This window comes from Pezoporus flaviventris, unplaced genomic scaffold (genome assembly GCF_033815535.1).
Source record: "Pezoporus flaviventris isolate CSIRO_AGI_PZ_B2104156 unplaced genomic scaffold, CSIRO_AGI_Pfla_v1 ptg000040l, whole genome shotgun sequence".
Lineage (NCBI taxonomy): Eukaryota > Metazoa > Chordata > Aves > Psittaciformes > Psittacidae > Pezoporus > Pezoporus flaviventris.
The window spans coordinates 7,305,177-7,327,100 of NW_026892588.1; the positions used below are offsets into that span (position 1 = coordinate 7,305,177).

Sequence of the window (21,924 nt, forward strand, 5' to 3'; positions counted from 1 at the left end):
GTACTTGCCATACAAGCATTTAGTAACGAAAAGCTGACGGTGAAGCTGACAGTGAAACACAAAACTGCTTGAATTTATAAATATTGGTCAAGGTAACACAAATATAAACTATAAATGAAAGCAGAAGGCAATAAATGAGTGACTTGCAGATGAAGTCCATATGAACTTTGAGGTGTTTTGTGTGTATCTTTTTTCCTATGATACTGAATTTGTTCACATTTTTTTCTTTCCCTCTTCTGAAAAGCCTGGAGGCTTCCAAAGAGGAAAAACATGACAGTTTTCTGTTAATCCCACAGATAGCTGGAAGAAGTGGGAAAAGAAGACGAAGTACAGTTTATATAACCTGTTCTGTGCTCTCTCATGCTTGCAATAATTTCTAAGAGAATCCCTCTCCCACTTTGACCTAGATCTCCTGCTTGCTGCCTGGGTTCTCTGCTTCTTGTTCTCTGTCTGCTGTGGGACAGAGATTTTGAATCTCTATTAAGATTCAAATGACATAGGCATTATATCACAATGTAAGAACAATAGAACATGGCTGCTGCAGTTACCTGGATCTGTTGGTCATTCTGATATTTCCAGTTGATACATGAAACAGACTTGACATCAGCCTAAAAAGCCTGTTGCAAATTGTGCTTGCATTTCACATCTCATTAAGATGCAAGATTGGTTTATTTTTTTCCCACAGAACTTATAAAGGTTTAGTCCTTGATTTTTGGACCAATGCACTTCTATTTTCATCATCAATTGTGCAAATTAAATACTCAACTCATAGACTAAAGTAGGGTGCAGTTGTAGAGTGAAATGATTTACAATTTTTCCTCACTTAATGACAATAGCAGATTAACTTGAGACATTATCTTTGCTAGTTTTAAAATAATAAATTCAGTGACTTTCTTTGCTCTGTTCCAATACAAGAAAGTTACAGAAACTGGAATTACCAAGTTTGTTTTTTTGCTTATATTTTTCCCTTGGAATGATTTGAAATTGATAAATTTTCACTGAAAGATGCCTCCTAGTTTATTTTATATATATAATATATATAAAAATATAAATATTTAGCTTAAAATGTTATTGAAGGGTGTCTGTGCTAGACATGCATCAAAGAGATTTAGGCCACTCTTGATCTATACCCAAGAGGTACAAATTGCAAGCTAGGGAGATAGTGGCTTAAACTGTTTTACATGCAGCGTTGGGATTTCCTGTGAAGAGTCAGTTAAGCATGTCTCAACACTTTCCCTAAGGCTAGCTGCTAATGACTGGTGAGGTTTGTTGTGGGGTCAAACTCAGGAGCTGTTAGTATGCTGGTGGAAAGCAGGACTGTGATTTTTCTACTTGGTCTGTAGAGTCCCTGTCTTTGTGCAGGCAAGTGGATGACCACCTGGCAGCTGTTCATGGCTGGCAGTTCTGTCTGAAGCAGAAGTGTACTTGAGTGAAAAGTCCCAAGTAATAATGTATTTTCAAAGGCAGTTGAAAGTTACTGCTTGTTTCTTTGTAAGTATTAAAAATTCAGGGTTTGTTAGCCTGAAGAATGCTCTGGTAGTGAGGCTGGTTGAAATCTCATTCACTGTTTTTTTCTGTCCCATTTCAATAGAAAGTGAAACCTGCAGTGAATGGCTTGCAGCAGGAAACAATGCTTGTATATTTCATGAAAAGGAAATAGGTACAAATTAATGAGAATTGTTTACAAAATGTGTTGGAGGGTTTTTACTTAAACTGTTGGTAACAGGGCTAGAGAGGTATTTGCTAATGAACAATTGTGTCCTCTTATTTTCCTTTCTGACCCAGTTGTTGTGGTGTTAATTTCAGCACAGCTACTGCATGCCTTTAAAACGGATGGATACTTAAACAGTTTGATAATGAGGAAACAAATCCAAAGAGTGTGTTCCAGAATAGTTAACTTGTAAATCTGAAAAGCTTCTGTCATTTGTAGGTGATTGAAGTCATAAAGACTACCTTGCTGGGAAAATTAATGCATCTTTCTATGCAAAAATGAAGCTATTGAGGGAGATAGCCTTTTCTTTTGGTCAAAAAATGTTACAGCAGAAATGCTAGATCTTAGGTATTGAATTCTACATGTTCTTAACTGTGAAGCATGGGATGAGATTTATTCGGAAAAGTTTTATTGAATGGATTGTTTGTGTTTTCATGGCTTCATGAGATTTCAATGGTGAAAATTGTAAGAATTGGTAGTTGAAAATTGAGGATTTAATTTCCAAAATAACAATTCAATAACTAAATCATTCAATGTAGTGATGAATGTAATAACTGATAATCTTAGGAACCTCTTTAAAACCAGTTATAAATAATGACAGTTGCTCTACAGAAAGTAGTATTACGGAAGAAATTAAAAGTATTGTCAAATAAAATGATTAACAAAAGTGAAATTAAATTACATACTTGAGCTACTCCTAAGCTCTGCAAGTAAATCAGTTCAAATTACAGTTGAAAACTGCCTGTAAAGAGCTTTAGGTATGAAGTAACGGCATTGGTACTCTGCATAACACAGGGTGGTGCTAAAGAAGCTGACAGAAGTATGCTTTTTAAATTTTTGGAAGGTGCTATTCGGAGCATGTTTGTATGCAAATTTTAAGCTTAACAAAATAGAATTACCCAATCAGAGTTGTGTATAGGTCTGAATATATCTTCAACTGAAAACCATTTGGATCTGTGAAGGGTACTTGGTGGAATTGCTTAAGAAAACCAATTGAGGGCTAATTCTCATGAAATGTATTTTAGGAGAATTAAATATACTAAAAAATGCTGAAATGTTTCAAGTGTTTCTAAAGAAGAACTGATTTCAGCAAAAATGTCAGTGACATTGGGCAAGCATATGTGTTTCCTGCAGTGGCTAGTTGATACTAGCTGAGTAATTCAGTGCACAATATAATCCATTTTTCTCCCAAAGTATGTGAATGACTGGTGGGTTGATTTACTGCCTGTGCATGTGAAGGAATATAGAGCCAAAAATTGAATGTAGGTCACTGATGGGGAGTTTTCCATAATTTCCCATTCAGCCTTCACTGGGGTATGCTGTTGTCCAACACTCAATGTAGTTTAACGTGTCAAGCAGAGATGCTGTTGGTTTCAGAGTGACTCAGTAGTACCTTATGTAGCTTTTTCCTCCCCCAGTTCTGGGTAAAAATAGAATAATCTTCCTGAGTGTTTACGAGGCATAGAAGCAGCTATATTGTCCTCTGACTGGTGTACTTGAATTTACCTTGGGAATGTGTCTGGGCTTGGGGAAGCTACTAGGAGGTGACATCACTCAGTACTTCACAGAAGATTTGCAAACTAAAACATGGAATTAGGAAAGGAAACAATGCCAAGCTTGTGGCAGCCACTGTCCAAACAGTGGTCTCTGCTTGTTTTCTAAATATTATCACTATCAAAATCCTGGTAAGAGACTATAGCTTGCATGTGGTGCAAGGATCTCGTAAGATGTATCCTTGCGTTCAAAAGCTGTCCTTTCAAAAGCAGTGGAATGGGGGGGTGAGAAGAAGTTTAAGTTTTAACTTGTAAATTTTCTTGTAAATGTTTCCCTCACTTGGATAGGCAATGAAATAGGAAATTTCATAACTACTTGAAACAAATGGCCAGCCAGGAATAGCTGTGCATGTTTTTCGTGAGATCACTTTCTTTTGTGCTTAAGATATTTACTTGTCTGTTGTGATTTCTTATTTTATCTCATCTCTTGGTCACTGCTGGTTTATTTGAAAAGTACTATATATATATATATATATATATATATACACACACGCACATCTTTTGTGATTTAAGCATTTGTGTATATGGTGGTGTCTCTTACAGCTTAATCTGGTATACTAAACATTGTTGAGCAATGCTCTTCTGGGTTTATTTTGAGACTGAGTTTCAATGTGTTTTTATTTGGGGTGGGTGAGGACCTACCTCACAGTTTTCTGGCTACCTAAAAAGAAAGTTTGGACAACCTGGGTACACTGCTAGTAGATGGACACAGTCTGTGTGATCTGTGGGAAACGGTCTGATTAGAAATGTCATCATACCAGTTTCAAGGTGGTGAGGTCTACATTTTTGTATATGTGAACTTGGCGGCTGGATATAGACTGCATTATAAGATGGTGTTTCTCAATTGCATGAGTGGTAGCAAAAGTGTTTGTTTAAAGCATGATTGCACCTTAATTAGAAAATGAACAAGTTTTTTCCTGGTTTACAAGGTTAGTTTAAACTAGTTAAATATTTTTTTACTTATATATATACTATTAACACACTTTAGGATGTAATTTGTGATTTGAAAAAATTCTAGACCAAGCATCTGATTCTCAATAAATGAAAATCCCAAAATTGCAGTGAAAGAGCTCAGATACTGGGAAGTTAAGCATAACATGCACTTTGATTTTGAACTTTTACAGAGTAATTCACATTTACATTTTCTTTTTTAATGGAGATTTGCCACCCACATGTGGGTGGCATAAATTTGGAATCTGTAGGATCCACAACCAGACTGATTTTAAATCTTGTCTTTGTATGTATTAATTAGATTAACCATCGGTTCAGCAGCACTAAGTATGCTGATGCTGTATGTGGAGTAAAATGGGAGTGTATGAGAACGTATCTATTCACATTGTAAAGCTTTCAGATATTTCCTCATGTCTTTCCCTTGTGGAAATGAGTAGTCCACCTGTGCCTTGAATAGTCTCCTAAACAGTAGGTGCTACTTATAAAGGTCACACTAACAAAGCAATAATCATACCAGGTAGCAGAGCATGTCTCTACCCATGGTACAAATTCAGAAGTATGCAACATTTATTGGATAACTATTCTGTGATCAAGGTTAAGCGTGTTACTGTTCAGGTCTAGTATGATTTCAAATCTCTGCCTAGTCTGTGGGGGTTAGGACAAATAGAATGCTTAAGCTAATGATATTTGTTCATTTGTGTAGAAGTTAATTTGGATGATGGTGCATTGGTTTGTTGTTTAATTTGGGCACCTGTGCCTAATAACATAGGCACAGTCTGATACTAAAAGACAGGTCTTCAGCTCCTACTGCTGAAGTAGATGGAGTGTGTGGAGGTAAGCCAACTGAGAATGTGGTCTGGATGTTCCTAGTTATGGCTAAGAGAAAAGATGTGTCCTATGTAGGAGAGTGAATAAAAGTTAGTGAGCATAAGCTTTTTTTCTCCTTAGATATATTTTTCTGGGAGGCATGAAAGATGCTTTATTGCATTACTCTATTGACAAAGAAAATCCAAGATGTTATTTAACAAACGGTTTCCCAGAAGTGGGAAGTGAAGATGAATCCAGGTGCTGGCTTAGAGGCAGCTGTTTTCACAAGCATTTGAGAGGAAGTATTCTTTTACCAAGTAAAAATAATGTACGCTCATGTAGAAGTTGAGCAGTTTTCTATGCTAAATCATGAGATTATTTTAATAACTTTTTCATTCCCCTAATATAATGACAAATATACTCATTAATAGGTAGTAGCTAGTAGATGAAGCTACTTAAGTAAAGTTACTAATACTAGATCTTGTTCTGGTATTTGTGTGCATGTTGAAAGCAGTTTGCTCAGACAATGAAATTGGTCATTCATGTTGGTAAGGTATCAAAGTAACTTGCGTGTCCTTGCATGTTTACAATGCAAAGGTCTGGGTATGTAGGGGAATTCTGCTACAGATTTCTTTCATAATGTTAAGTGAAATGTTAAAGCAAGGTCAACATTCTCACCAAGTGTTGTGACTTGGTACTGTTGCATCAAAGCTGCTCAGCTGGTAGTGAAGAATCTGTCTGTCAGTGTGTCTCAAACCTTATGATCGATCTGTGTTGGTTCACTTGGTGGACTAATTTCTTAAGGGAAAAATCCCCTTGTTGTGAAGCTTCTCATATAGCCAGAGGAGCCTTTAGCTAGCAAGGCAGTTAATCCTGTCAGAAGCCCTTTTTCTTGCCTCTTCTGTTAAATGTTAGCAAGTTGTAGTTGGCTTCTGAAGATGGAGAACGTGGTGGTGCATGTTCAAAGTGTTACAGAGAGGGGGAACTTAAGTACATCAGTAATCAAAAATCCACTGAAAAATTCAATTTATACTGCAGTAGCCTGGCCTGTTTGTTACATATGTAAAACTAAATTTTGACTGAGAACTAGACCTTCCTCTTAATACAAAATAGGTACAATTTGTTGCAATGGTCTTAAATCTTAAAATAATTTTCTTAAATCTTAAAAGCTTTTCTCCATAGTCTACAGTTCAAGCAATACCAAAAAGTGTTATATTAGAGTGGTTTTAACAGTTGTGTCATTCTTGAACATCATTAATTAAAACTTCCAAAAGTTAAATCTAACTCGAGAACAAATACTATACCTTGTCCTGAGCTGATCCACACACATCACAAAATCTATGTGTGTGCTGCACATGCTGAGCTAGAGGAACAGTGTTAATATAGCTAATGAAGAGTCATACATTTACATTTTGTTTCCTTTCTATGGAAAACATGAAGCATCTTTTTTGGAAACAAATTAACATTGAAGGAACTGTGACTTTCTTTATTCTCATTTTATATTTCACTTGCTTTCTGGGGTTGGTTTCAGCTTATTTATCTTGTTTCCTAGTTTTTGAGGTGATGTTATTGTCATCTCAAACCATTTCAGAAGCTGACAATATTCCTTTTCTAGAACGAGATTTCTCCTCTTCCATTGCTTCACTCTCCCTCCACCAAAGTTCTTTTTCACATCTCTCACCTCCTGACACTTCTCATCTTTCTCCAGATTTCTCTCTCCCTAATTCTTCTGACTTCTCTGCTGTCTGAAGATGGCATTTCATGCATCTGCCTCAGTTTAGCATTGCTTTATTGTGCTTTTTTTTTAATGCTGTTTCATCCCTGAAGCCTCTATTTTTGGTATGAGTTCAGCAAGGGAATTTCTATGCTGTTCAAAATATCTGTAAACAGTAGAAAGTGCTTGTCAAGTAAAAAGGGAAATATATTAAGGGACACAATTTGAAGAAACATTACTGCTAACGTTGTATGAACTGCAAGCACTTGCTCTTAACAGCTTCTTTGAAATGTTGGTATTGAGGCTGTTTTGGTCACTTTGTTTAGCATTTATCAACTTGTATACATTTTAACTGATCTCTGGTTTAGATTTTGAGTTTGATATTAAAAAACGGAGAAGGTGGAGGTGTAACTCTAGATAGGTTGCTACTGGACATGGACTACATCTTGAAGATATTTGCTCCCAAGCTGTGCTTATAATGAAGCTCATGAATTTTGTTGCTGACCTGAAGAAAGGTTTAGCTATAGGAATTATGCTCCCCCCGCGCCCCCCCCACCCCCGGGCAGTTGATCCATGAAAATGTACTTCTCTTTACCACAACTGTCACTTTGCAATGAGGCCATACCACCTATGACAAACTACTAGGAGCATATTGGTATCACATTAAATTTCTCTTTCATATTGTACGTTAGATTGAACCAGAGCACTTATGCAAGGTTTATTGGTTACAGTAGACTTTAATCCATTTTTATTTCCCCAGAATGATTTTACGCGTTGACTACAAAAGATGTGGGATGAAGGCATGACCGCTTCTGGTAGTTTATTCTTGTTTAGGACAGAGAATAGTTTTCAGCATTACTCATGGTATGTTATCTCGGTGCATCTGCTCACCTGCAGTTGATCTTGTGTTTACTCACTGTTAAGCCTTTACCAAGATTGACTGGTAAGGTACTAAATAACAGGCTGCATATTGTGCTTGGTTTGGACAGACTGTGTTGGAATGAAATGCCCAAAAGTTTTATTGAACTCCTATGTGCTACTGGTGTTTTTGTCATGAATAATTAGCACTGAAGTTGGCCTTAGAAGATGTTTTATAATCCGCTACCAATCTGGTTCAGTCATGTGCCTTTTCACGAATGCATTTAAGCACAATTTCAAATAAATTATTTAGAAATGCTTATGAACCCTACAGAGTAAAAGTGGGGTATAGTCTTAGGCACTCTAAGAGGCAATATTAATGTCGGAAGTTACTGCTCCTTTGCTGTGCTTTCTTTGTCATGCCAATATACCTGGTGCACCTGAGCTGGGAAATAAGCAGAGATCATCTGCTATTTCAAGAAATCAGTCCCTCCCTCTGTTTTTTCATATCAGTTGTCTGATGTAATTTATGACATGACCATGCTAACAGTTGGGTTAGCACAGCTAAGACAGTAGGAAACTAAAGTGCAGGGCAGAAACAAGTAGATGAAGAGCATAATACAGATGACAGAAATTTCTGAAGTCAATAGTGAAACAGTAAGAAACTTCTTAATGTTATACATAACTAAATTGAAAATGATAGGTATCTGTGGTTAGCTCTTATTTATCACAGTATCTACATCTAAAGTACCTACTATGATCCTTATCACATACTTGAACTCAAAATCTTTCAGATCTCCAGACAGGTGAAAACTGAGGAGCAAGTACCTATCTGAAGGGTATCGCATATGAGTCAGTTAACATTGTTAGATGCATTAAAAAGAAATTTTATTCCTCTCTGCAATTTAAGGTCTGGTGCTGCGGTTCTTGGATTAGTATCAGACTGGTTGGCTGCCTTGCATCTTCAGATATTGATGTAGCAGAGGAATAAAGCTTTCTTCAAAATAGTACTTAAAGATATTTTTTTTTCTTTTCCATGAAATATAAACAGTCCCTGAAACCCAGTAGTTGTAATAAAGCATCCATGAATCCCCCCCACTTCCCCTGAAAAATAACAGCAAGTCTTAAAGCAAATACTGCTTACCTTAACTAGAGATGACATCGTGTCATAGAGTGTGAATTGCCTAAGTTGTACCTCTATTTTATATCTGGGGGGAGGACTTTGGACAGGACAAACCAAGAACGCAGAATTCTTAAAAGATCTGATTCTGACTCTTTGTTTTTCAATATTATAGGCATAACACCTAATATGATATTATGCCTGGTATGGGGATGAGGACTTTTTGATCTTCTGCAATGATTCTCATATTCAAATACTTTTGTTTTGCTTGTATTCAAATACTTTTGTACATTGTTTTACAATGCTAATGGGTGGCTGCCTTGGAAAGAACCATTGACCTAGATAGATGTGTGTTTTAGATAAAAACAAAAATTAAAAAAAAAACAACCAAAAAACCCCACGGAATTTTAAAAGAACCACCCTCAAGTGTCCTTCTTCTTTTTCTGCGTTCTAACTGATCTTTTAGATAGTAAGCTCTCTGAGGTCTGTCTAGCTTAATTTTGTCATAGGCAGCATTAGTGTCAGTGCAAAGAAGGATATGATGTCAGACACTGTCTAGTAGGGAAGTTGTATTTTTAGGTTATTGCTGTTAAGCACAAATGAACATAAAAAACATTAAAAAAAACTAAAAAAAAGAAATCCTAATTTCCTTTCTTTGTGCATTTCTGCAGTGGCATTATGGAAGTGCAGTCCTCTTTCTGAGGGGAAAACTATATAGTTAATAAAACTTGCAAGTTACTACACGTTCAAGGGAATAGAGCAAAAGAATAATTAAGCAGTAACAAATCAGTTTTGTTCATTACTTAAAGTTAGTTTTGTTCATTTTGTAATTTTCTGTATAAGGTTCTAGCTCAAGGAGAATTAGGTATGAACATAATGAAAATGTAAATCTCACTTTCTGTTTTCTTTTGCTACTGTAAGTGTAGTTATATTTTTTTATCTAAATGAACAGATGATTGTGGAGAAAACAAAACACCTGTTCTTATCAGATTTCTGTAAAGGAAGTTGACAGTATTGCCATTCCCATTGCAGGATGTCTTCTCAAGTTGAGAAGACTTTTTATTCTGTATCAAAGATGATGATCTTTAAGATAAGAGCAGAAGATAGTGAAAGTGAGTCATGCCACCCTGTGTACTGTGTATCTTTTGCAGGGCTGAAGGGAAGTGCAATGCTTTTCCAGTGGACTGATCCATTCCCTGTAGAGTGAGAAGCTTGACGATAGCCTAGGGCTTTTGTAAGCCGCTGTAAGAGAGTTGGAGGGTAATTGCATCAAGAGAGCAGCTCACTTCCCTTCACACTACCCACTGTAGCAAGGGAAATTTCTTTTCTCTCAGAGAACTAGGGGGCATAGCAGCATGTGTTTACCCCTAATATATGTTGTGTTTTGGAGTAAATTTATAGTTAAATTGTGACTTGGTACAACTCGGCAAAGCTAGAGCAAAGATCTAGCTGAATTTATATAGACAATGGTTAAAGTAAATTTAGAAAAGGGAGAAGTGTGGCAGTGACAAGACAGGAAGAGGAAGATGTCCCTCTGTTTTTAGCAGAAAAGAAGAAGAAAATCTCCATTGTGCAGTCTCCTTTAAGTATCATTTTTGTTTATATCAAAATTGACAAGGAATCAGTTTAAGTATTGAAGTGAAATAATACAGTGGGAGTGAAGAAACCACATTTCACTTAAACTCCAGGATGCATACCTAAAACAATATTTTTGAGGCGCAATCAACAATGAATACGAAAACACTCATTTCCTTCTAAAACATTTGTGTGCTAATTTAAACATCCAAGGTCAAGAACACCCAAAATGTATGCATAGTGTACAGACCGGTGGTGGAAGTTTAGAGAATTTGCCTGTTCCTGTCAAACATGCAAAAATAGTCTTTTAAAGGCTAGTAAAGGGCAGTAGCAAAAGAAATGTAACTTTGAAAACCACACAGCTTTCATTTGTGTCTATTCCTATCTAAAATGTAATAAATGCACCAGAAAAGACAAAATTCTGTTTAGTTCTCAGTCTTTCAAAAGGATACTACACTTTAAGGCACTCATGCTATTAGCTGCAGTGTTCAAGTGCTCTGCTTATACCATGGCAGTGCTTGAAGTTAGGTTTCATTCCTTAAGCAATATCTAAAAAGAACCCAACAAACCCTAAACAAGAAACCAAACATCTAAACCTAGCCCCCCAGAAGGGGTGGTGAGGGCTGGAAGGTATTCACAGAACCAAAACCACAGAGCTGCAGACAGGAAGAGGCTGCTAACACTCCCTCCCCCAGTTCTTGCTTTGGTGAGGTGCTTGGCATTTTTGGACAAAATGAACCAAGAGGTTAACAGGACTGTGCTGCCTATGCAGTTGGGACTTTTCAGTTCCTTCTAAGAGCAGAACTGTCTAGGGAACCCTTTATGATCTTGGACTATCAAGCAGTAGCATCGTTACTGACCTAAAATTTAAAGAGTGGGATTTCAAGCACAACTTTTTTAAAATGCATACACATTTATGTCCATAATTGGATACTGATGATTAAAGACCTGCTCATTATAGTCCTAGTAATACAGCACTGAGTTTTACAAATTCCTGGACAGCATTCAGTTTTGCTTCTCTCTCTTTTTTTTTGTCTGTGAGTAATGTTTAGGAGTTGTGTGTGCAGTCATGCGTAGTTACGTCTGACAGCCCCACTATTCCAGTTCAGGATTTTGTATGATCAGAGGTATCACTCAGATATGTGCAAAAAGGGTGGAGGAGGGGTTTGGCTAATGAGGGATCCAACCTGCACTTAGCTATTGTTGGAAACTAGAGAAAAGTGCTATAGATGTGAAAAGAAAACAACAGAACTCTTCAGTTTTGGATGTTTCTAACTTAATGTCAGGTGTTTCACTTTTAATAAGGGGGAAAATAACCTGTGCTCTTACATCTTCCAAAGTGTTTTTTTAAGACTGTGTTCTTCTGTCTCTGTCTCTGCTTGCCTTCCCGGTGCCAAACTGCCCTCTTCCTGCCTCAGCTCTCCTTTCCAGGCTTTGGAGAAAATGTAGCATCTTTTATAGTTGTTGATTCCCCAGGGCTTTTGATGTGCCAGCAGTCTGCATCTCTGTAGTTAGCTTATCTACAGACTGAAAGAGGCAACACCCAGGAGGTTTTTTGTCTTGGCTATTTTTTTTAAGTCTGTTGAAAAACATTCCTGACACTTCATCCGTGAAGGCACTGTGGAGAGACACTGGAGAAAATGGATGCAAATGAGACCTCCCTAGGGCAATGTATGCATGGCAAGGGTTTTGCATGCTCGGAGCCAGGCAGGCTTTCCCCCAGCAGCACCTCTGTGGTCTCCCTCCTGTCTCAGCTGGGAGCCGGGGCTCTCTGTAAGGAGGAAGGGCACTGGACTGCCAAAACCAGCTTGTGCAGCAGTGATGTTACCCTTGCTGCCTCTGCATGAAAGCATTTGGCACCTGGTTTAAAACTGTGCTTCGGAGTTGCTGGCAGGCTCCTGTCGGTCACAAAAAAACTTGGCTCGGGGTTGTGAATTTCTCTGCTGTGGTTCCAGTGGGCAGTTGGACTGTTTTCCTTACTGCTACTATGCCAGAGCTAAGCCTTGATGGTAAAGAAGGCTGGAGTAGTCCTCAGGTGTATTTTCGGAGGATGTAGCTCAGTGGAAATGGAAGAATGGATGTGGATGGCGGGAGATGCCAGGATCGGGGTAGGTGAAGGTGACACCAGTGAGGAAACGGGCAGCATCCTGCAGGTGGTGATTACCCCTGTTGAAAGTAAGTTTATGACTATCCTTTGAATTGCCGCTGCCAGTGTCCTATACCTAAAGCTTGGATTTCATTATTTGACTGAAATGAAAATCAGGACATCACTATACAACTATATGTGAAAGTTTGTGTAATCAAAACCAGACTATTAGATTTTTCGTTCTGCTGGAGGTCTGCATACTGTTGTGTTTCTAAGGAAATGGTGTGGATGCCAAGGCTGTAAATTCTGTTTGATGTATTTGTGTCTGTATGACTTGGACACTTCAATGTATGCCATAGCAGTATTTATTAGAGGCATATTTGCAGAGCTGGTATTTGAAATTTGCTTTTTGGTTTTAAGGGTTTTTTAGAGGTGCCATTATGTGAAATTCAGGGTTTGCTTTTAGCCCTCCCTCTTCACCCCCTTTCTTTTTAATGAGTTTTCATTCATTCTGCCTTTCTTGAAAAGGCCTCATCTTTTCTCTTTCCCCAGAGGCTTGTGGTTTGATTAAAACTAACCTGAACTAACACAGAGTACTGACATGATATCAGAACAAGGCACATGGAGAGAAAATGTTTGATTTAACTTAGGAACACCCTTTACTTGGAATAATATGCTCATTAGATCAGCAGCAGTGTAATCATCCTGGAGTTGTCTGGCTACATGTCTTTTTCTGTGTCTGTCATCCAGTTAAATTTAAACGTAACTGTTCCTAGAGGTCTTTTGGTTCAATAGTTAATGATGGTTTACAGTAAAATATTCAGATATGTTCTCTTTGCCCTCCACCCCATGCCAAGTCAAGTATTGATCCAGGGTTGTCTGGGGCCTGGTGAGGTACACAGTACCAAACGGTCAACCTTCTTGCATAAGCAAGGCATTTGAAGATACATTTAAGTATAGCAATTTTATCTTATCTCTAAATGACAGAGACACGCAATAATGGTTTATCTTTTTCTATTTCCCCTACTTATCTTCAATCTGAGGTATGAGTGAAAACAGTTTAATGAAAACTCACTCAGCACCTTGGCATGAGTAGCAGTTCTGTCTTTGAAGTATCCTGAATGTGAGACACTTCAAATGGCCTCATAAGAGCTTTACCCTAGTGATGCAGAGCATCCTATGTCTTTGTTTTCTCCAGGAACACTAGAGTTCTGTTTGCATTAGCTGTTTGTTTTTCATAATTTGCCTTGAATTCTGGGCAACGTTTTGTATATGCAGATAATTAATATGTGCACATAGATATCTGAAGACTCTCTACTTTTCAATACTCTCGGTCTGAGTCTCTAAAAGTTCTGGAGCTAATTTCTCCTACAAAATTAAGCCATTTGGTATTTGTTATATCAAAATAAATATGCTTTTCTTCCAGTCATAGTTTTCAGGTTATGAAGTGGGGAAAACCACACAGAATGTAATGTAGTCTTGATAAGTAATCTTATATGTAAGTATGTGTAACCATTTCATATTCATGGTTGTCTTGCTGGTTGTCATGGTTTAAGCGCAGTTGGTAACTCAGTACCGCACAGCTGTTCACTTACTCTCCCCACTTCCTCCCCCCACTCCTGGAGGGATGGGGAGGAGAATCGAAAGAATGTAACTCCCACAGGTTGAGATAAGAACAGTTTAGTAACTAAGGTATAACACAAACCACTACTGCTACCACCAATAATAATAATGATAAGGGAAATAACAAGGGAAGAGAATACAACCGCTCACCACACGCCAACTGACACCCAGCCTGACTGAGCAGTGATCTAGCCCTTCCGGGTAACTGCCCCCAGTTTATATAGTGGGCACGATGTGCTGTGGTATGGAATACCTCTTTGGTTAGTTTGGGTCAGGTGTCCTGTCTCTGCTTCCTCCCGGCTTCCCGTCTTCCCTGGCAGAGCATGAGACTCAGAAAGTCCTTGGTCAGACTAAACATTACTGAGCAGCAACTAAGAAGATCAGTGTTACCAGCGCTGTTCCCAGGCTGAAAGTCAAAACCACAGCACTGCACCAGCTACTAAGAAGAAAAATGACTGCTACTGCTGAACCCAGGATGCTGATAAACTTTACTTTGAAACCACTTGGAAGCTCAGGTAAAATGGAATGTGGTGTTTCTTTTGTGTAAGACATCATGTATTAAATGAACATATGCCTTCTTTTCTAGTGGAATTTCTGAGTGTCCTCCAGAATGTCTTTTGAAGGAGCTGATTCTTGAAATGATAATGGTTAATGGTATTGATATTGTATGCAGAAGTGGAAGATATTAGGATTTTGTCAAGTAAGGAACAACATCCTTTCTGAATAACAAAATACAGGTAGACTCACTTCTCTGAGAAAGCAAATAGCAAGTCTGTAGTTTCTTTGGAGATGGTGGTACCTAAAGCAGTCTCATGCAGCCATTAGGGTCTCATCACACATAGAACTTAGCTTGAAAGAAGTTACAACTACATGTAAACCAGGTGTAATTTTAAAATGCTGTTTATACTGATAGACTTTTAATGAAATTCAGCCAAAGTCAGTTGATGAGGGGGCATGTTGGGCATGTCATTAAAGAACTAAAGTTTTCTTGAACTTGAGTGCTTAAGATGAGTCCTCTAACCACAGAGACTGGAATGGAGGCAGACCATAGCCAAGGAGGTCACCAGCTCTCTGAAGGATTAATTTCCCTTTATGATTGAAGACTATTTCCTCCCCCCTCCCCCCAACAAAAAAAAAGTTAAAATTGATGAAGTAAAATAACACCTGTTTGGGAAGAAACCTATGTGCATGTATCAACAAAGTAGCATGTCAAAAAGTAGGTTGGTATTGGAAATATTTTTTATTGGCAAATAACTATTCTATGTTAGCTAATCTGTTTCTACCTATTTGTGAAATCTGTTTCTATGTACCTGCTAAAAAATTCACTTCAAGGGAGGAAGTGAAGTTTTCAACAGAATGCAGTCCTCAGTTACTAAGCTAGATGCCCAGATTTTGAAAGCTGACTTAACATGTGATATATGTATTCTTGGTGATTTCTACTGTGTATCAGAAAAACATACCCTGATTTTGGTGTGTGTATATGCAAACAACTGCTTTGAGGATCTAACCCACAAGTGAGTCTTTCTAGGTTTTATTGGCATAAACTATGAAACTGATGATGCCATCGGTATTGTTGATCTCTTCATGTTTTCAGTTTAGGTAAGCATCTGAAATATAAATATGACAGCAGCTGTCAATAGCAAGGAAATATTGCCTATCTGGGGAGACAGTGAGTTGCAAAATGATGGACTTTTTGTTTCTTCTAAAAGTGGAAAAGTATGTTTAAAATATACTTTGTTCTTGAACTGAACTATTTGCAAGTTTTCAAACTCAGACACACCACTGCTATGGAAAGAAGTAAAATAGTCCCTCTAGTGTACTGCTGCTGTAAGTATGCATAAGACTATCTGATGTGATTGACGATTATGGCTGCAGAAAATTGCAAAGTAGCATTTTGGCCAGGGAAATGAAAGCGCTTACATGAGCTGAACAGTCTAACCTACAAAAGTAAGTGAAGTAAAGCAACAATAAATGCCAAGCAAATGAACTTTTGCTGTAGGAGTAATTCAGGAAGTAAAAAGTTAGTGTAGTGTAAGACTGTTGTCTTGCCTGATGCATGAGTGAGGAGCAGAGCCATTTGCCAGGGTGTGGGCTGAATTGTGGTTCCTCTTGCAGGGAAGTAGACTTGAATTTCATGTCACATTTTGCATAAACTGGCTATATACTGAAAAAAGGACTTGGATGTTCACATCATCTTAAAGTGAGTGTGGCTTTGATGTGACTTCTAAAGACTTGCTTAACCTCTGTCTGACGGCATTAGTCAGTGCAAAAGAGCTTTATTAAGGTGGATGCAGGTGCATCTTCCTTTTATGTCTAAAAGTCTCTTGCTAACATCTCTCAGTCTGAGCTGTGTTGTAAGAGAGTCATAGACTTAGTGAGTTTATAAGTGTGAGGGAACATAGTTGTTGTACGATGTTTTGGAATATAAATTTTTTTTTCACATGTGGTAGCTGGCTGGAACATAAATATGAGTCTTTACTTGGTATATAGTTTCAATGCCTGCTTCTGTTCAGAGTGTGTTTGCAAAGGCCCTACAGCCTTTTGTACATCTGTTTGTTGGAGAGCAGAGGAAGCAGAAGCACGATTGTTATGGACTTCGGATAAGGAAAGAGTGCTCTTTTGCACTAAGATTAAATTTAGCCTCGTTCAAAGGTACAGGAGCATCTGTCAGAATCCTTGCTGTGGAATAGAACTGATCAGTCATTTAGGCTTAAATGGGTAAAATGATTTAAGGCTTCACTGAAAGGAAGAGAGCAAGGCAAAAAAAAAAAAAAGGCACATGGAAAGCCCTAAATTGAATGTTACGGCCTGCCCTGTATGGTGCACTGTAATTTTGGAGTTCAGAATTGCGCTATATTATAGCTTCCTTCACATAAACTGCATAGGGCTTCAAACTAGCACTGTTCTGAAAAACTCTCAAGTCAGTTTGTTCAAAACCAGATATTTTGCTGGGGTTAGTTAGATTGTTTTGATGAGTGTTCACTGAAGCTCTGATTGTTTTTCTGGCAACTACGAACATGACTGTGGCCTTCCCCACTGACTTAGAAATTTGGAAACTCTTAAGACTTCCTGCAGTGGGTCAGAATTTGAGAACTTCTATTCCATGTGGAAGAAATTTGCTCTAATTCATGTTGGAGCAAATGCATTTACATGTATGTGATGTTGAAGTAGTGTGGTGACCAGAAGTAGTAGTTTAATATGCAATTACTTGTGTGAGTATTCCTGACATTTTTTCAGCATTCTTTAAGGAAACTAAAAAGCCCCTTCAGTAGAAACTGTTCTGTTTCTTGACAGAGCACTGTTCTGCTTTAATAGGACTCATCATGTTTCTTGACAGAGCACTGTTCTGCTTTAATAGGACTCATCAATGAGTAAGCATTACCTTTTATTTTGTGGAAGTTATGTCTATTTTCAGTTATGTATTTTAATCTTAAATACACACTGTGGTCCTTATTGGTTTTAGGTTCTTGACTGTTCTGTTTTGAAACAGAAGAATAGTGATCTCTGCCCATTACCTTTTCCCTATTGTGATGTCAGCATGGCCACGTTTTAGTACTTCTGCAGAACGCTGTGTGTCTCTGATGAGATACTGACAGTTGTTATGGTGGTTGCCGTTTTCTTCTTTGTAGATTATGTAGTGTTTCATTTTTTCCTGTTGGCGTCTTGGCATATTAGTTTGCTCTTCCTGCAATGCCAGGCAGTCTCTATTGTAAGAGCAGTTAAAATTCTTAGTTGTCTTCTGTTGTCTCTAGTCCTATAGTTCCTTTCTCTTTCTGTGTGTGCATGCTCTCATAAACACTTCTCTGGCTTCCTCTGTGTGGGGTCCCATCCACCCCCCTCCCTGAAGCTGTCATATCAGTTTCTGAAATGGTTTTCTTATTATTTTTAATTTATAAGCCTTGCTTTTGTTTGTGTTCAGATTGTAGCTGTAACATGTAATTTAGAGGTACACTGCTAAGTCATCTTCCTAAAATGAATATTATATTCTGGATTTTTTGTAAGGAACTTTTTTTTTGTGTTATCTTGAAGCATGTGAAGAGTAAGAAATAATACCACTGGGTTTGATTGTGCTAGACAAGTGCGAATCCCTCTAAGGAAAAGGGTCTGTGTGGGTGGAATAGTTTGCAAAAGATTTTCTGTGTGCTGGAAAGTAACATGCTGGAACAAGAAGGGGTTGTTCGGTTCACCAGACTTGCCCACCTCTGTTGCAATAATCATTAAACATCTTCTCCTCTGATTTTGCCAATCAGTCTTCACCCATATGTCAGGACAGATCATTTTTTTTTTTGCCAGCTACTGAATTTTCAGTTAACTTCCCATACTTGTCTCATGCAGTTTAGCAGTCCTTGCAGTCTTGCACTGGGATTCTTGCAGGTGTGCAGAGGCAGGTTCTTTTCTGGTGCAGAAACCAGAACTCCCCTGCAAAAGCAAGGCTCTTTACAGGAGTCTTTTTTTTCCCCTTGACCTTTTGACTTACACAAAACAGTTTTTAATTTTATGGTTTATTCAATCATCTTTTATTTACAATTTCCAAAACTTATTCTAGGCTGTTTTGCAGTTCTGTTCATAGGGAATTGATGTGTCTGCAATTTTGATTATGCTCATAGCATATTCATTTGCTTTTATTATTCGAATTTTCTGTAAGGCAAAACCAGATTTTGTGTGACGATAATTTTTACAGCAGCTTAAATAAACCCAAAATGTCCCTTTCACAGAAGCAGTATAACTTAGTTCATTCTGATTTTTTTTCTTTATTTGCATGAAGTCTGGTTCACTTTAGAGACTTTGTAACTTCAGTTTAAGCTCTGTAGTTGGCAGTTATTCCCTTAAGTATTTACTTTGTCATTCTCCTGTGTAAGAATTTCATTGTCCTTCCTTTCAGAGATGTATTGTTAACTGTGTTTTATGGTCACGTTAGTCTTCTCATTAGAACTTCAAAAATAAACATTTTTGAATTGCATAGGTTATTCCCAAATGCCCATGGAATATAGAATTTCTATAATGAATTTTGATACTACTGAAATGAGATGTCACTTCAGTTTAATATGGATTTTAAGTTGTGAAGACCCACTCTGAAACTTCTGGGGAATTCATGGGAACTTTGTCATTGGGAATATGGAATTCAGACAGGGTGTAATTTTAACACTTCTTTTTCTAGCAAATAAGACTTGACTATGTGATAGTACTCAAAACAATAGAAAATACTCATGACAATGATGATATGGTAGGTATAGTATGAATTGGTCTTATATGACTATAGCTGATGGCAAAATTAACTCCATATGTGTGATCATATGTACATGTATTCTCCCCTCCCTAATGTTCTCCCTCTCTTACTGTATAACCTTGAGCACTCACAAAAGATGTTTTCTTAAAATAAGATCTTCCAGACTACTGCTGCCCTCTAAAAACATACAAAGCTTATGGGCTCAAATGTGCAGCTTCTTTAACTCTTTGGTTAATCAGACATTGCCTTTCTTTGACTGGCAGTCCTGGAGAGGTAGCTTTCTGCTGATTTGGCATTTGGCTCCCTCTTCTGGCTATTGTTTGGAAAAGCCTCAAATTAATCGGATTTTCTTTCTGGAGGTACAATAAAAAAAAATAAATCTTAAGAACAATCTGTAAGATAAAATTTTAGTACAGTTCCATCTAGCTCTGGCTTTTAATTATGCTGAAACTTGTCAATAAGAGAATTTCCCTTTTCCTCTCTTAGTGCTTCCATCACATCACCCAGTACAAAACCACTGAAGACCAGCTCATTGGAAATAGATGAAAATTCAGTGCACTCAGTTTTTGACACAGCCATATTCTGTGTCTGTTTTTTATAGTTTGGTGTGAAACGCTGTTGTTGATAATTAAAAAATTGAGACCAAAACGTTTTATTGCTTCTGTTCTACAACTAATCATGGCTTCTGTTTCCTTCTTCTCCAGGTGATAGAAACACTTTCAAAACTTTCTCGCACTCCTATTGCATTAGGCACAGGAATAAGGTATGTTATTGCCCTTGTGGGAATAATGCTTCTTGGATGATGCTCCTCAGAAAAAATTGTTAGAGGCAATGCAGGCAGTGTTCCCCAGTAAGAACTTCTCTGGCTAGCTAAGGGTTTGGACCTCTGAGGAGCCCAGAAGGTGTTTTCTACCTCTGGTACGCTTACTGAAGTGCCTGAACTATGTTTAATTCTTGTGCTGAAGCATGAAGTGAACAAACAGTATTACAGAAGTTGTATGATAATTGTGACACATTCATCATAAGTCAGGCTGATGCAGTGCTGATGTATGTAAGTAGAAATGGGCTTTCTCTTCCTTCTCTCTTCTAAATATCAGTGGAGCTGCCAAGTTTGTGAGATTCATATTTTCAGAAAGAAACCAAAATATTCCGACCAAACCTAACCTCATGAATTATATTTGTGGGATATGAGAGAACATGAAGGACTTCATGCTTTGGTGTTCTCCATCTTTTTGAATGGTTTGATTTGGCAATCTTACTATATGAATGAACAATGGGTTTTAACATGGACAAAACTCCCTAGTCAGTCCTGTAATCCAGGTCCTGTGCTAAAAAGAGTAAGTAATATTCTAGTTGAAAAACTGACAATGATGTGTAGTAGTGATGTTTTACAACACCACCTAGGTTCTTTTTTTAATTTACAATACGTATTGGTTCATACATATGTCTAAAAACACATATACTGTTAGAGAGAGAGGAACATACAACCACATTAACATACATCAATCTGTGTGAAAAGTTTAGAAACCAAACAAAACTAGACTAATGCTGTCTATAATTCATGCTATATTTCTTTCTATAGGCCATTCCCTACAGAAGAAAGCGTTGATGATGAAGATATCTACAAATGTCTTCCTGATTTAATAGAGTATGTTGTAAATATTTAGTTGAAGATGTTTGCCTTCAGTTGCATGTTATTATTTATATAATGTTATGGAACACATGGTTTTAATGAGAATATTTATTTGATTTTAAAAGATTTTGTTAGCCATTATGGTGACCTGGAACAAGTAATTAAGGAAGCTTATCTGAATGATTGTATTCCATTTACATATGTAAGGAAGAATGTTTCATGGAGGGGTTGGTAGCAAAGTAAGCAATGAATGTGTTTAATTGCCTAAACTATAAGAATGCTTTCATAGAATTACAATATCAGTTGTAAGGGACCCAAGGAAATTGTCTAGAACTTGCAAAGAAAATGCATATTTGGATCATAATTCAAGAAGGTTATTTCCTAAAGTCAATTAAATTCTTTTTATGAGTGTATTTACCTCTCTGGGTAAGTGTTTGCAGCATTATTAATTATTGCCAATTTTCATGTTGGCTTTGAGGTATAAGTTAGACAGACATAAACATATAGTAGTGAATGATAAACTGCAGCTTTATTTTGCAGACACAGGTGAGATAAATACATCTGGGCATAAAAACTGTTTGGGAGAACTACTTTTGCATGCTATGGCTAGGATCTCTCAAGACCCATTAGGAATCATGTTTGACTAGACCAGGGATCAGAAATCATTGTCCCAAAGCTCAACTCACTAGTGCTCACTTGGCTCTATCTTGGCCTTGGCCACACTGTATGTCACTTGCTGTGATGTGGTCAGTAGCTGCTGTTCACACAGTGGGATTAATTTCTTTACTGCCTACATAAAAGGGAAACCCCACCATGGCTGGCACTGCTCAGTTTACTGCCTTCCCTGCAGAGCTTATCCTTGTCTCTGCAGCACACTGGCTGTTTCATAGCTGTTTTTTCCTGTGTGTAGGTGAGCGCACAGAAGGTAGAAGTTGTAGACTCCTGAGACCCACATGGGCTAGAGGTGGAGTTCTTATGTCTTAAGTGTACTGTCATTAGCACTGTTTGAAAACAATATTTCTATCAGTCCTTGAATAGGTATGCAAATTCAGTGCTGGGAGTCAGA

At 37.7% G+C, this 21,924-nt stretch overlaps 1 protein-coding gene across 3 annotated transcripts in view; it reads left to right on the forward strand.

Annotated features, from left to right (window-relative positions):
- The window catches only part of VAV3 (vav guanine nucleotide exchange factor 3), a 165,293-nt gene that overhangs the window by 37,402 nt on the left and 105,967 nt on the right, over nucleotides 1-21,924 (forward strand). For all 3 annotated transcript variants that reach the window (XM_061465174.1, XM_061465176.1, XM_061465175.1), the window contains exons 3-4: nucleotides 19,930-19,988; nucleotides 20,808-20,873. In XM_061465174.1, the coding sequence (XP_061321158.1) occupies nucleotides 19,930-19,988; nucleotides 20,808-20,873 (125 nt within the window). The remainder of the gene's footprint in view (nucleotides 1-19,929; nucleotides 19,989-20,807; nucleotides 20,874-21,924) is intronic.